This window comes from Xylocopa sonorina, chromosome 14, assembly GCF_050948175.1.
Source record: "Xylocopa sonorina isolate GNS202 chromosome 14, iyXylSono1_principal, whole genome shotgun sequence".
Classification (NCBI taxonomy): domain Eukaryota; kingdom Metazoa; phylum Arthropoda; class Insecta; order Hymenoptera; family Apidae; genus Xylocopa; species Xylocopa sonorina.
The window spans coordinates 2349301-2363559 of record NC_135206.1 but is presented as its reverse complement, the minus strand read 5'-3'; the positions used below and the strand labels follow the sequence as shown (position 1 = coordinate 2363559).

At 32.1% G+C, this 14259-nt stretch overlaps 2 protein-coding genes across 2 annotated transcripts in view; one reads left to right on the top strand and one right to left on the bottom strand.

Annotated features, from left to right (window-relative positions):
* Nucleotides 1-2322: 2322 nt before the first annotated feature.
* Nucleotides 2323-6395, bottom strand: Dlic (dynein light intermediate chain). The gene is made up of 10 exons (XM_076906818.1): nucleotides 6268-6395; nucleotides 6018-6091; nucleotides 5088-5204; nucleotides 4780-5010; nucleotides 4336-4546; nucleotides 4068-4256; nucleotides 3887-4001; nucleotides 3675-3815; nucleotides 2635-2788; nucleotides 2323-2564 (listed from the first exon to the last, which is right to left on the bottom strand). The coding sequence occupies exons 1-10, from the start codon at nucleotides 6354-6356 to the stop codon at nucleotides 2449-2451; spliced, it is 1437 nt and encodes a 478-aa protein (XP_076762933.1). The 5' UTR covers nucleotides 6357-6395; the 3' UTR covers nucleotides 2323-2448.
* Nucleotides 6396-10659: 4264 nt separating this feature from the next.
* LOC143430514 (multiple PDZ domain protein) overlaps nucleotides 10660-14259 on the top strand; it is a 211150-nt gene continuing 207550 nt past the window's right edge. The window contains exons 1-4 of the mRNA XM_076906829.1: nucleotides 10660-10714; nucleotides 12085-12440; nucleotides 12914-13039; nucleotides 13714-13829. Of these exons, the coding sequence (XP_076762944.1) occupies nucleotides 10699-10714; nucleotides 12085-12440; nucleotides 12914-13039; nucleotides 13714-13829 (614 nt within the window). The 5' untranslated portion in view covers nucleotides 10660-10698. The remainder of the gene's footprint in view (nucleotides 10715-12084; nucleotides 12441-12913; nucleotides 13040-13713; nucleotides 13830-14259) is intronic.

Sequence of the window (14259 nt, the reverse complement as noted above, 5' to 3'; positions counted from 1 at the left end):
TTTTTGAGACAATTTTTTTAATTAAACGCACATCGTAGACACTTATGATCTTGTCTATAAATTTAATTTCGATTCTGAACGCTCGAATAGTGCTTTTAACTATTGCTCTTACGCTCTTCCATTTACAGTGATTTTGTTTCTAGAAATTCATGCGAGCAATTAGTACAGGAATTAAAATAATAATTGCACGTGTTAAACGCTAAAGTGTAATGTATAATCGTTGGCGAACTTAGCTAGGTAATAATAATTAACTAGAAAGCCAATAACAATTGTAATCTGACTACTAACGACAATTTCAGAGCGCAATTTCTTACATTTACTTGCTCGAATTGGAGAATCGTGTTAATTAATTAGTGTACAAGCTAATTAACAAATTGTTTGACACTCTGGTACTCGGCTAACTTCCATGGCAGACACGTTTGCCCTTCGTTTTTACTTGGAGCCTTGAAATTAACGATGCAAAGTGGAACTCGCGAAGCATTCCTGTAAAATCTGTGTCTTGTTTACAAATTGTTAACACGCGAGCATCGAAATTGGATCGTCAACAATCGAATTCTGAATTTTCCAAACTTATTATTAAGTTGTCTCTTATTCTACGATTTTTTCTTTTTTTTTTTTTCATTCGACGATCACATTGTAACGCCAATTACGTTTAATTACAATTACTAGTAGCATGTTAAACATTGTTTTAGCGCATTATACATGTAACCATCTCGATTGTATTCAGTAAAATTATAACAATAAATACATATATTTCCAGCCAGCCAAAAAAGGTGTACAGATCGAAATTTTCACTAACTTAAAGCTACGAATAAATATTAAATAAGTTACAGAAACTTGGAAACTGAAGGGTCACGCTTTTGCTTAAACTAAATTAATTGTTTCGCAGTGGAGATTGTTATTAATCAGGATGAATTGATGCTACATCCTTTTGCGCTAATAATGAGATTCGTCTATATGAAAAATTATTTATTTTCGATGAAGAATTTCAGTTTAACCCATATACAAGAAAGCCACGTTAATTATAATTGAATTTATACATCCTTTTCGCATAAAGAGTCCATTTAGAGGTCGACAAAGCAGTTAAAACGGCACTCGTACCACGTTTTTATATTCCTCAAGCCAAAGACATGCCTGTGTCGTTGGCCAAGATTTATTTCTCGCCTAAATCTAACATTCGTATAAAATTCTATCTCACACATTCTCGTATGACTCGTTTTAAGTTACAGTAACGGCACTTCACAAATTAGATCGAATACGAGAGTAGAACTAGCCAGCTTTTATTAACAAGAACAGTATCGTATAAATAAGAATGCATTAGTTTGTTAAAAAAAAAAAAAAAAAAAAAATACATTAGAACCTTGAATTATAAAAAAAAATTCATCAAGTCTTGTGTCGTAGCTGTAGAAGTCTATAATTAATTTATTAAGTAATGTAGAAGCGATTTAAATTCCATGGCTGTTATAAGAGTCAAACAGGAAGTACGTGCTTCGAAATAACTTCGAAAACAAAAGAAAGAGACAGAGTTGGTAGCTAAAAAAAAATGAAACAACTGAAGAGAAGACTGAAAAGATGCTAAGCTTTTCTTTATATGTGACATTAATGTTTATAAGAGATTTAAAATGAAATTATGATTAGTTAATTCAAGGTTCTACTGCATTCGTTGATTTAAGAACGGTAAAAAAAAGATTCTCGTGTCCCACTGCGGGCGATTATTAAATAATTTACTATAACAAGGTGTAGGGACATGTGCGTAAGCATAATTAGAATGTATTACTATATTAAATATTTAATTACATTAATTTAATAAATTTCTAGCTGTGGTATTTTCATATTTTTATCGATACTCAGTCAAACACAACAAATTAAGGCTGTTGACAAGTTGTGTGACGTATCGTTTACTTTTTTTTTGTTCCTCAGCATCGCGTTAGACTGTTCCTTGATAAATTTAAATCTGATTCTTTGCGACCCATTTAAATTATAATTAACGATGCCAGTATTACACGAAAAATGTGCAAATATTCGCAAATAAACGTCAAAATCATCCTCGATTCAACGATTGTGCTTCGTTTTACAAATCAGTATAATAATACAATTCTAATTTAACGCTACACGTTTTTTTAGTTCAGCAAGTCCAACTGTGTGAACGCTTTTAGCTTCGCGAAACGTTTCAATTAACATTTTATTACTCGTGCTAGATCATTCAGAATCGCGTGAGTATTTTTTTAAATTAACCAGCGATACAAGTGTTCGTTAAAAAAAAATGTTACGTAATTAAATAAATTCCCAGCAATGCGAAAAACAGCCCATTCGTACGTCGACTTCGAACGCTGACAACTTGCGTGACGAGAGACTCGATTCTTCGATTCACTTCTTACAGTTCTATCAAAATGTACTTACATTTACGGTTCAGTAAATGGGCCGCAAAGAAAACACGAATATAACGTCTTAACATTCAGATGAAGAGTTTAAATTGGGAGGAGAGATTTTCTTCGTTCTTGTAAGTCGATCTAACTCGACTGCTGCGTCGTTGCACATAGTTGCCTTGTCCACTGGTGCACTATCTACAAATGCAACAGAAAACCATAAATATTCTGACTTTAAGATGATATTCGAGTTTACCAGAACGCTTACCAATTTTTATTGGGCTCGTGCCAACGCTTCCTGGCGATCCAGGGCTTCCAGTCTTTTTGTGAAGAAGAGAATTGAAAAAGTTAGCTAGAACACCTTCACCAGATTGAGTGGTGCCAGTGCTTTTCGGGTCCAGCTTCTTATTTGGCGATGCCACCTGCGTAACAAACGTTTAATACTTTGCGAGACTTGCATCTCTCGTCTCGACGACAGATCATACCACAAAGATTAGAACATGCTTTTGATCATCAGCCATGAAAAGCATATGGCGACCTGACTCGACACATATGGAACAATGTATGTACATGGTAGAAATTTGCGTCAACTATTTCTATAATCAATGTACATGAATGTATTCTCTATTCTCTGTGAATCTAACGAAATACGTGTGTTAACATTCTTGAAAAAAATCGTAAGATGTAGGCAGAAGGTATGATTCGTTGTAACGCAAGACTGGTTCGTAACTGTATGATGGGAAGCTTCTATCCTAAACACAAGAATACGCAAGCAATGCATGAATTTACGCAATGAAGCGAAATGTTAACTCTGTTTCGATTTCTACATTTCTTATTCCTTTTTTTTCTTCGATAGCAAGTGCGTACAAGTTGAAACACAAATTTTTTACGTCACAATTGCTGAGCTTCTGATACTTTTCTTGCAGGCGTATTAACATATACGTATCACAAATAACAATCGAGTATTAATATCGAGTAATAGAAGCACATATTTAATATGAAGAGAACACTGAATAAAATTAACATTAATGTACAATCATGACTGTAAACAAGTTGAACGTGAAATGTTATGTGTCAGATAATTACATCCCATGATACATAAAAAGCAACATCCACTCGAAAACATTAATTTGAAGTTAGAAAACAGAGTTGGTAGATGTGAACTTCGATTTCTGTAAATCTTAACTGTTAACAGGTGATATCGATACACGAATTAGCCACAAAAATATCGTTATTAACCAACGTCGAATGATTATTAATTAACAGCATGTAACATGACAAGCATGCTCCAATTGTAAATGGTATAACCTGAATAACTGGCCCAGTGCTTGCCTGATTCCTGGTCGTGGGCGAGCGTGTTGGGTCTTTCAGACCCAACAACGCAGCTTGTTGCTTCGCCAGGAAGGCTTGCTCTTCTTCTGCCTGCACTTCCACTTCTCTAGCCACGCACTAATTAAACAAACGACGCGTTACAGCAGAACCGTTTCCATTAAAACAATTTATTCGCAATTTATTTTCACCTTTCTGTTTGTTGGCGGCTGTGCGATCACATCTCTGTAATAATCGTCTGGTTTCATCGACTGCAGGTTTTCGTGGAGAATGCTGATCTTCTTCATGTTATCCCAGCCAGCGGGACTGCGATCAGAAACTGCATTAGAATCGAGTTAAAAATGGACAGAGTAATTAATATCGAATACACACATGAGAACCGCATCTTTCTCGACGACCAAAGCTGGCGTCCTGAATGGTAACGAGTAGATCCTATGGGTAAGGTATTTATAAAGCAAATCACAGTTTTTATCCTCCTTCGCGGATGTGTAGAACAATCCTGCGCCGTATTGCAAACAAAATCGTCTTATCCACTGTTGTATAAAATCGAAATGTTCGTCTCTGTAAAAAGTATTTAAACAATAAAAAGAGACATTGTTTTTTTACTCTCAATGTGTGTACGTTTGTACAACGAACTTACTTGTAATCGTGCTCTTTCTCAAGGGTGGACATGTAATCAGTTTTTGTAATAACAACCATAACGTCTAGACCTAAGTTTGTTGTAAGTACTCCTTCGGGTAGTGGTAAATTATCCATTGTCTCATCGTCTAAATTACGACTAGTACGTCTTAAAGGGCTACCTGGATCTAGTTCGTCGCCAGGCTCTGTATAATCTTGCCACTTTTTTACGTCTAAGCATGAGAAAATTAATACTTAAACATTTCTAAAGCATTACTTATTTTACAAAAAAAGTAATTGTAATATAACTAATTTTAATTTTAATTTATTATATTGTTGATCCTCTCGCTGTTATAAATGAATGCGTACACTCTTAATATTTATATATTGGCACCAAAATTTCTACAGAAAAAGTCTTCGTTCCTCAATATCATTAAATTAAAGTATAACGAGAAGAGTGACTCACTAAGTTGCCTGCACCGCTGCCACGTATCATTAGCTAAAGGTAATTTGTCGATATGATCTCCCAAAAGCGCAGCCCAGGATTGAAGTTGGTCAAGGATAGCCCACGGTGTGGTCATCGCAGCCACCAGCATCACCAGCGTATGTGGAAATCTCTCTGCGTTCAATGCGAATCGTAAAAGATTCGCATGACCAGGATCTCCGTCCAATACCCATACGGACAATCTTGTTTGATCTGAATAGAACATCGTAGCTTTATAATCTTGCATCTACTTTTAGTTAGATGCGCTAGCAATTCTTGATTGATATTACCGTCTCTGTAATCATCTCTCACATCGATGTACGCAAACTCCAAACCCGAACCCTTCTTCGGATCTTCTACACCCTGCAGTTTGGCGATCAGCGTTGTTTTTCCACTCTCATTGTCACCTATAAGTAAACTGATCTGTTAACAATTATGATCAAATTTTTAATAAGCTTAATTCTTATTTATATAAGTAAAATAAAAGTGCTATTGCTTATAATTGTGTCGCATAGTCTCCAATCGCTTTAATGTGTATTTTGTTGAACTTAATGGTACAACAAGGGTTTAAACTCTCAAAATACTTCTTAAACATATCGATTAACACGTTTCATGCCACAAATGGTGCACATTAAACTTTTTATTAAAGCCACGTGTACCATTGACGATACATGCCAAGATATTTATTTAATTCCCTAAAAAGCTATATTTTTTAACAGATTTAAGTCCGTAGAATATATCTCCGCTCAAGTGTTATACGCTATGCGATAACTACGCTAAATAATAACTACTTTGCTTACGAGTTGTTTAAATATTATATGAAAATATTGTACGAGTTGCAATAAAATATTATACAAAACATATCAAACTCGTCGATGCTACGATTGAAAAATACAGCTCGCCAAAGAACTTATTAACATTCTTATCGCTTAGAAATAATTCTCAACTTCCTTACATGGTACAAATGGTAGAATCATGTTGTACGTAAGTAAAAGAACGCTACCAAAAAATGGAACATACACTAAAAATATCGTTAAAGTCACTAACGGAAGAAATGAAATTTAAAGTTGACGATCGAATCGATAACTATTTCGCGCATCTTAAAATCCAAATAAAATCATCTTTATGGTTATTATGCTTACCAATCATCGATGACGCATAACTACACGCAGTGTGCGTCTCGTTTGCATTAATTACAGAAAGTGATTACACAAACTTACCCAAGACAAGGATATTCTTGTTCGAAGGTAGCTTGTTGCTGCTGCTGTTTTGCACTTCCGCCAAAATAGAAGACCTGGCGAAAGTCGAAGAGAAATGTGGATGAAAATATCGAGGATAATTAATCCGTCTGTGATGTGTGGCACGCGAGGCGTACGTCAAAATATTTATACGTAAGAACAGTGTTTAACCTGTTAGACGAGTGTGGTTCGTGTTAAATGGAATTGCGAGAAGTAAATGCTCTGAGCGTACCATAAGTTGTCTTTATTCTCTGGGTCCTCTTTCTTCTTCGACTGGAACCCGTTGCTCTGCAACATCATATCAATCGCCGTCGCTGCCATTATCCATTTGACAGAAATGAGATCCGCTATCGATTGTGCGCGAGCTGCGGGCGCGGCTCGCGGTCAACTTCGGTCGAGTTCAAACCTCGAACGCGTTCGAATTTCGAATCGGATGCGGTTGCGTTTGAATTTCGAATTGGATGTGGTTGTGTTCGAATATCGAATCGAATGTGTTTGCGTTCGAATTGAATGTCTTCGCGTTCGCATTTCGAATCGAATGTGTTCCTGTTCGAATTTCGAATTTAATATGGTCGCGTTCGATTTTCAAATCTAAAGTGTTTGCGTTCGAATTTCGAATCGAATGCGTTCGAATTTCGAATTGGATGTGATCACGTTCGAATTTCGAATTGAATATATTCGCGTTCGAATTTCGAATTGAATGTCTTCGCGTTCGAATTTCGAATCGAATGTGTTTGTGTTCGAATTTCGAATTGGATGTGGTCGCGTTCGAATTTCGAATTTAATATGGTCGCGCTCGAATTTCGAATTAGATGTGGTCGCGTTCGAATTTCTAATTAAATGTGGTTGCGTTCGAATTTCGAATTGAATGTGGTGGCGTTCGAATTTCGAATTCAATAATTCGCGTTCGAATTTCGAATTGAATATATTCGCGTTCGAATTTCGAATTGAATATGGTCGCGTTCGAATTTCGAATTTAATATGGTCGCGTTCGAATTTTGAATTTAATATGGTCGCGTTCGTATTTCGAATTGAATGCGTTCGAATTTCGAATCGAATGCGTTCGAATTTCGAATTGGATGTGATCGCGTTCGAATTTCAAATCAAATATAGTTGCGTTCGAATTTCGAATTGAATGTGGTGGCGTTCGAATTTCGAATTCAATAATTCGCGTTCGAATTTCGAATTGAATATATTCGCGTTCGAATTTCGAATTTAATATGGTCGCGTTCGAATTTCGAATTTAATATGGTCGCGTTCGAATTTCGAATTGAATATATTCGCGTTCAAATTTCGAATTGAACATATTCGCATTCGAATTTCGAATCGAATGCGTTTGTGTTCAAATTTCGAATTGGATGTGGTCGCGTTCGAATTTCAAATCAAATATGGTTGCGTTCGAATTTCGAATCGAATGTGTTTGCGTTCGAATTTCGAATTGAATGTGGCCGTGTTCGAATTTCAAATTGAATGCGTTCGCGTTCGATTTTCAAATCTAAAGTGTTTGCGTTCGAATTTCGAATCAAATGTGTTCGCATTTTGTACATTTGTATTCCGTTGTTTAATTTACTTATTTTTAGAACTGTATCATTATTTTTATTGTATTTGTAATTGTCTATATTATTCAATAAATCCTCGTGACTATTCTTATTAATGAAAATTAAAATATAAACCATCATGCATTATAATCATACATTATAAACTGTATCATTGTTTTCATTGTACTCGTAATTATTTCTGTTATTCGATAAATGATACCATGAATATTAATAAATGTAATTATTAATATTCATAGTATTTAACTCATACATATTCACATCGAAAATACTACTTTCATTTAAAACTTCCTGAATACTCATACTATAATTAACATCTCATAAATAATAAAATAACACGTATAGTAAAATATTATCTATGTTACATGTCTTATACACGTGGATAAATATTTATGTAAGCAGTAAAATTTCTTCTCTGCACAATAGTACACATTCTTCTGAGAAGAATACGCACGACAATCTTCCTGGAACTCGTATTACTTAGACGTGTCTTTTGCAGTAGTTTTTCAATTAGCTGATTTGTTTACAGTCGAAGCAGATAGCGAAATACCAAGGCCACGAAGTGGAACGCAGCAGCGTTGTTTGAAAACTGCGTTCGAGCGTCTTCGACCTCGCTCGTGCGTCTTCGTTCACGCTCGTGCGCCTTCGTTCACGCTCGAGCACCTTCGACCTCGCTCGAGCGCCCTCGACGCATGCGCAGAGCGGCACTGGCAGTCAGTTCGAGTCGACGTCGACTGCTGAGCAGACGTGCTGTCCTCTGCTGTCGATAAAACCTTTCAAGACACGTTTCTGCTTTCGAGGTACGCTCGCAAGCTTGCTTATCGACTTCGTGGTATTCTTAATTACTATTCTATTACTATTTTGTTGTATTACAAACTTTGTTTAACCCTTTGCACTCGACTCTTTCTCGTACATTAACAGTAAAACTATCTGTATCATTATTTATGACACTAAGTGTATCATTATTTATGACAATTTTGAAATTTACTGAGCATTAAAAACAAAACTATTAATATTTCAGTAGAGTATTCTTTTTTTTTTAAAGAGTTAATATTTTGTAAAAATTAAAAGTGAATTCTTAAGTTTTGCCAGACCATAAGACATACAATATTTCATGAAAATATGTCTCGTTTTTTGTTCTTATTTAATTATTATTTCTATATCTAATATATTAATTAATATTTCTATATCCTAATATAACTAATTATATTAATATTTCTACAACTTCTTTTCAATATATGCTTTTACTAATCCATTAAATAAATTTGTTTCAGATCCACGATTTTAGAAAGATTAAACAAAAGAATTAAATTTGTTTCAGATCCACGATTTTAGAAGGATTAAACAAAAGAATTAAATTTGTTTCAGATCCACGATTTCAGAAAGATTAAACAAAAGAATTAAATTTGTTTCAGATCCACAATTCTAGAAAGATTAAACAAAAGAATTAAATTTGTTTCAGATCCACGATTCTAGAAAGATTAAACAAAAGAATTAAATTTGTTTCAGATCCACGATTCTAGGAAGATTAAACGAAAGAATTAAATTTGTTTCAGATCCACGATTTTAGAAGGATTAAACAAAAGAATTAAATTTGTTTCAGATCCACGATTTTAGAAGGATTAAACAAAAGAATTAAATTTGTTTCAGATCCACGATTTCAGAAAGATTAAACAAAAGAATTAAATTTGTTTCAGATCCACAATTCTAGAAAGATTAAACAAAAGAATTAAATTTGTTTCAGATCCACGATTCTAGAAAGATTAAACAAAAGAATTAAATTTGTTTCAGATCCACGATTCTAGGAAGATTAAACGAAAGAATTAAATTTGTTTCAGATCCACGATTTTAGAAGGATTAAACGAAAGAATTAAATTTGTTTCAGATCCACGATTTTAGAAAGATTAAACAAAAGAATTAAATATATGCGATTATTTCACAAGTCAGAATGATAAAGGTACGATACACACAGAATTTAATATTAATCAAAGTTGGTAAGTTCATACTCCAGCATTAGTCGTTTGAATTTTACCGCCCTCGTACGTCGATTCTATTGGTGGATCCTGCACTCTCCTCCCTCATGGCGAGAACTGTCAAGCATTCGATAGTTTGGCACAGTCAGCTGATCGTAGAATGCGATTAAGTGGTTCCTGCGATATTTCACGAGAACGATTGTAATTTCTCGCTGTGGCTGTGAAACATTTTCAGAATCATCGGTACAAACTTATTTTCATTCTGCTTTCGTTCCTCGAACAAATTTAGAGGTGAAAAGATTCAATTTTGTTAAAGGTTACGTTCACGTCTCGAGTGATTGTGTCCGATAAAGTATTGATTTATGATAAATTTACGATACACTTAAAATTAACCGTAGTCTATGCAATATTTTAAGGCTGTTCTTAATAACATTTTATTAATTAAATGAAATGCAAAAGGTGGTCAGTTTAATTTGTATCTTTTCGAGACACTCGTCTGGTGTGGAGGTTAAGATGCATTCTGTATTTTAAGTTTACTTTTACCTCGATAATTGTAGATAACTTTTAATGTGTAGATCATTTTTTAAAAATAAGCAAATCATTCTTAAACTTATTTATAAACTTTTTTAATTATTTTATCTGCTTATTTAAAATTATTAAAAATAAGTAGATAATTTTTAATAAGTAGATAATTTTTTAAAAATAAGTAGATAACTTTTAATGAGTAGATAATTAAAAAAAAAATAAACAGATCATTTTTAAATTTATTTATCAACTTTTAAAATTATTTTATCTGCTTATTAAAAATTATTAAAAATAAGTAGATAACTTTTAATAAGTAGATAATTTTATTTTTTAAAAATAAGCAGATCATTTTTTAATTTATTTATCAACTTTTAAAATTATTTTACCTGCTTATTAAAAATTATTAAAAATAAGTAAATAATTTTTTAAAAATAAGCAGATCATTTTTAATTTGTTTATTAATTTTTAAAATTATTTTATCCGCTTATTAAAAATTATACGATATCTAAATACGCATACTAGCATATGTATATATATATTTCTTTTTACAGGGCGATCGACAGTACTTTTTATACGTATCTATCTGCGAAGCACTTTAACAAACACAAAATGCCGTTAAGCGCAGGTAAATAAAATTTTGCTATATTAAAATAATGTTTTAATTTCTAGTTAAATGATTGTGATGTACATTTATACTTTTCTTTGCGGAGTATATAATAGTAGGTGCGAATCTATGACCAATGGGTCAGACATTGACCAGCGAAGACTTCTTAAACGATCCACGCATTGATTTTTATATCACGAAAGAGAAAATAGATGATCAGAAATATTAAAAAATTAAAGTGTAAATGTCTAACATTGAATTTATTACGAAAGATATTTACAAATGTTTATGTTGACCTTTATTTCTGCTCTTTTGTCCGCAGAAGTAAAAGTAGTACAGCGAAAAGGAAATGTAAATCTTTTTAGAGGATTTCAAAACAAATTTTTGATGTTTCTAAAATATTGGTACCCTTTTTACTGCAGCTTCTCTCGTTCCAAGTGTTGTCACTGACTTAGCGACTTACAGACTAGTATTAAAAAAAGTAACGAACAAAATTTGACCATTTTTCAAGAAGGTTTGCCATCGCTGATATATAAGCTTATTTTGTATTTTCAATGACAATATTTATCGTATCTTAATCACAAGTTTATGTATAAAGAAATTTTTGAAGCGAAAACATTATTTTTGGATCAAGTTTCACTTTTGAAAACTCACTTTTTTTTTTATCACAGATTTAATTAAGTCTGTTAAGTTTGTAATCGTTTCTGAATTAAATTAATCGTTTCTTTTTCAAATAAAATACGTGGATTCCTGCATTCGTCAATTAAATTCATCAATCAATTTATATTAATAAATAATTATAAATGTTTGTAAATCTGCTGTTAAAATAAGTTATTTTATTTTCAAATGTTCAATATTCAATATTAATATAAATTTTCAATATTCATCATATAATTCTATTGAAGCATGTGCAAACACCGTAAACATGTGATTTAATAAATTATGATAATTTATTAAATGACGAAGCATACTTAAATTTACTGGATAAAAATCGAGTATGCATTGTGATTTATCGCATTAAAATTTATGATCAATTTATTAAAAATTTTGAATTTGTGCTTCGTTATACTACAGAGACGTTAAACAATATCTCAAATAAAATAATCATAGTATTCTCTTCTAATTTTTGAAAATATTTATATTTTAAAAAATCATTGTTTATAATAAAGGTATTTGATCTTTAAAATTTCTACTTTCCTTATATTAATTCATATATAAAGCGTTCAAGAAATTAGGCAATGTAAGCCATGGAAACACGATAAATATAAATATATATTACGCATGCCAAATATAGCAAATAATCTAAATAAAAAATATGTACATGACAAATATATTGACCGTTGACGTATGCATTATTTTCTATAAAAGACGCTATTTTTCTGTCTTTCCAGATATATCCACGGCTCTCCATTTATTGGAACATATACAAGAGATACAAGTGTATACGACGCAGGATATCAAATCCTTAATCTCTCTTCTGGAAGATCCTGTATTTCGCAGCATAATGACTATTCAAGATTCTTTGACCGAGTTAAATAGTCAACTGGGGCAGCATCCGTCTATTATTCCTGGAGACTTCGACATTAACATCAGCGGACAGTTAGAACTCTCCGTTCCAAGTACACACATGCAACCGCTTGGTTCTAACGTATATCAGGATCTGTATCAAGATAACAGCGAAGTAGAGGATCAGAGGGTTCCGGTTGCTCTGTTGGTTCACAGCAGTAGCGAAGATACCAGCGCACAGGTAAAATTTTGTTTCACCTTCATGCGAAATGTATGGCTTCCTTTTCTTCTTAAATATCTACAGAAGTAATCAGTTTTCTCAATGGAACGTCAATTATTTTTTTTAATCTAGTCTTATAAAAGGAAATAAATTTTATATGAAAATTTTATTTATGTATTTTCGATAATTAGATATTATTAAGTTATTAACTAATAAATTTGGCAATATAATTATATACTTATAACTGTTTGACAATATTATTTATTAATTACATTTTCTAGAGAATGGTTAAATAAATTTTGAGTGGTGTTTAAAACTTTGCAGAGTTTTTCTGCTCTCTTTTCATTGATATTATTTCTTATTTGTAATTTTTGTGATATTTAAATTTGCTATAAGAGCGTATAACAAATTTTGTACAAATTTTCTCAATTTAGAATTATCGTAATGGCAAATCACTAATCGAACATTAATAACAATTGTTTATTTTGCTACAGGTTACAAGTCCAAGTCTTGTGTCCGAAGTCATGGGGATGCCTCCAATTACAACAACAACTTACGTCAAGGAATTCAAGAAAGTAATTAAAGCTGCAGCAGGAGGTCGTCAGATATTCACTGTGCAAGTTAGTACGAGCTATAATAAAATATGTGTTTTATGTTTGCCAACATTAATTTATCACACAGAGACAATAATCGTGGAAATTGTTTCTTTTTAAGCTATATAAATTATAAAAGCACTAATCGTGGAAATTGCTTTTTTTAAGCTTTATAAATTATAAAAGCATTAATTGTGAAAATTGTATTCTTTAAGCTATATAAATTATAAAAGCATTAATCATGGAAATTGTTTCTTTTCAAGCTATATAAATTATAAAAGCATTAATTATGGAAATTGTTTCTTTTTAAGCTATATATGTAAATTATAAAAGCATTAATCGTGGAAATTCTTTCTTTTTAAGCTATATAAATGATAAAAGTATTAATCGTGGAAATTGTTTCTTTTTAAGCTATATAAATTATAAAAGCATTAATAGTGGGAATTATTTCTTTTTAAGCTATATAAATTATAAAAGCATTAATAGTGGAAATTATTTCTTTTTAAGCTATGTAAATCATAAAAGCATTAATCGTGGAAATTGTATTTTTTCAAGCAATATAAATTATAAAAGCATTAATAGTGGAAATTATTTCTTTTTAAGCTATATAAATCATAAAAGCATTAATCGTAGAAATTGTTTCTTTTTAAGCTATATAAATTATAAAAGCATTAATCATGGAAATTATTTTTTTTTTTAAGCTATATAAACCAGAGGGCACAAGTCTCGGATTCAGTGTAGTTGGTTTTCGCTATAAAGATGAAGGAGAGTTGGGTATATTCTTGCAAGAGATACAACCGAATGGTATAGCTGGCTGGTGAGTCAATCTTAAACAATTAATTCATTAAAAATATTTGTAGAAGCAACTCGAAGAGTGCTCTTCACTTATTAACATCTTGACTGCTATAAATCGCGTAAAGAAACGGAGAAATAAAGAAAGAAAAAGATTTTTCGGTTCATATATGGTGTAATAATTGGCAATTTCAAAGTAGACAGTTTGAAAGACCGCTAGGAAAGAATTTAAGCTTATTTTTTGTTTGAATATCCAGAGAAATAATCGTACACGCGTAGTGATAAGCTCGAGTGGTTAAAGTTAGCGGTTAATAAATTAATTAATTACTGTTTAAGTACTGTATATAAGTAATTGCTTGTTTCTCAGTATTTTCAGTAACGAAGCTGACACTAACGTGAAAGCTAGTTACAAAGTAATATGGAATTTATTGATATGTGAATTTATTAAGCGATGA

Bases quoted from the DNA above. Each gene is read 5' to 3' on its own strand.
- Dlic (XM_076906818.1), bottom strand. From the start codon at position 6,356: ATGGCAGCGACGGCGATTGATATGATGTTGCAGAGCAACGGGTTCCAG. The intron at 4,547-4,779 runs GTGAGTCACTCT...TCTCATGCTTAG, and splicing joins GCAGCGGTGCAGGCAACTTA to ACGTAAAAAAGTGGCAAGAT. The intron at 4,002-4,067 runs GTGTGTATTCGA...TTCTGATCGCAG, and splicing joins GAGAAAGATGCGGTTCTCAT to TCCCGCTGGCTGGGATAACA.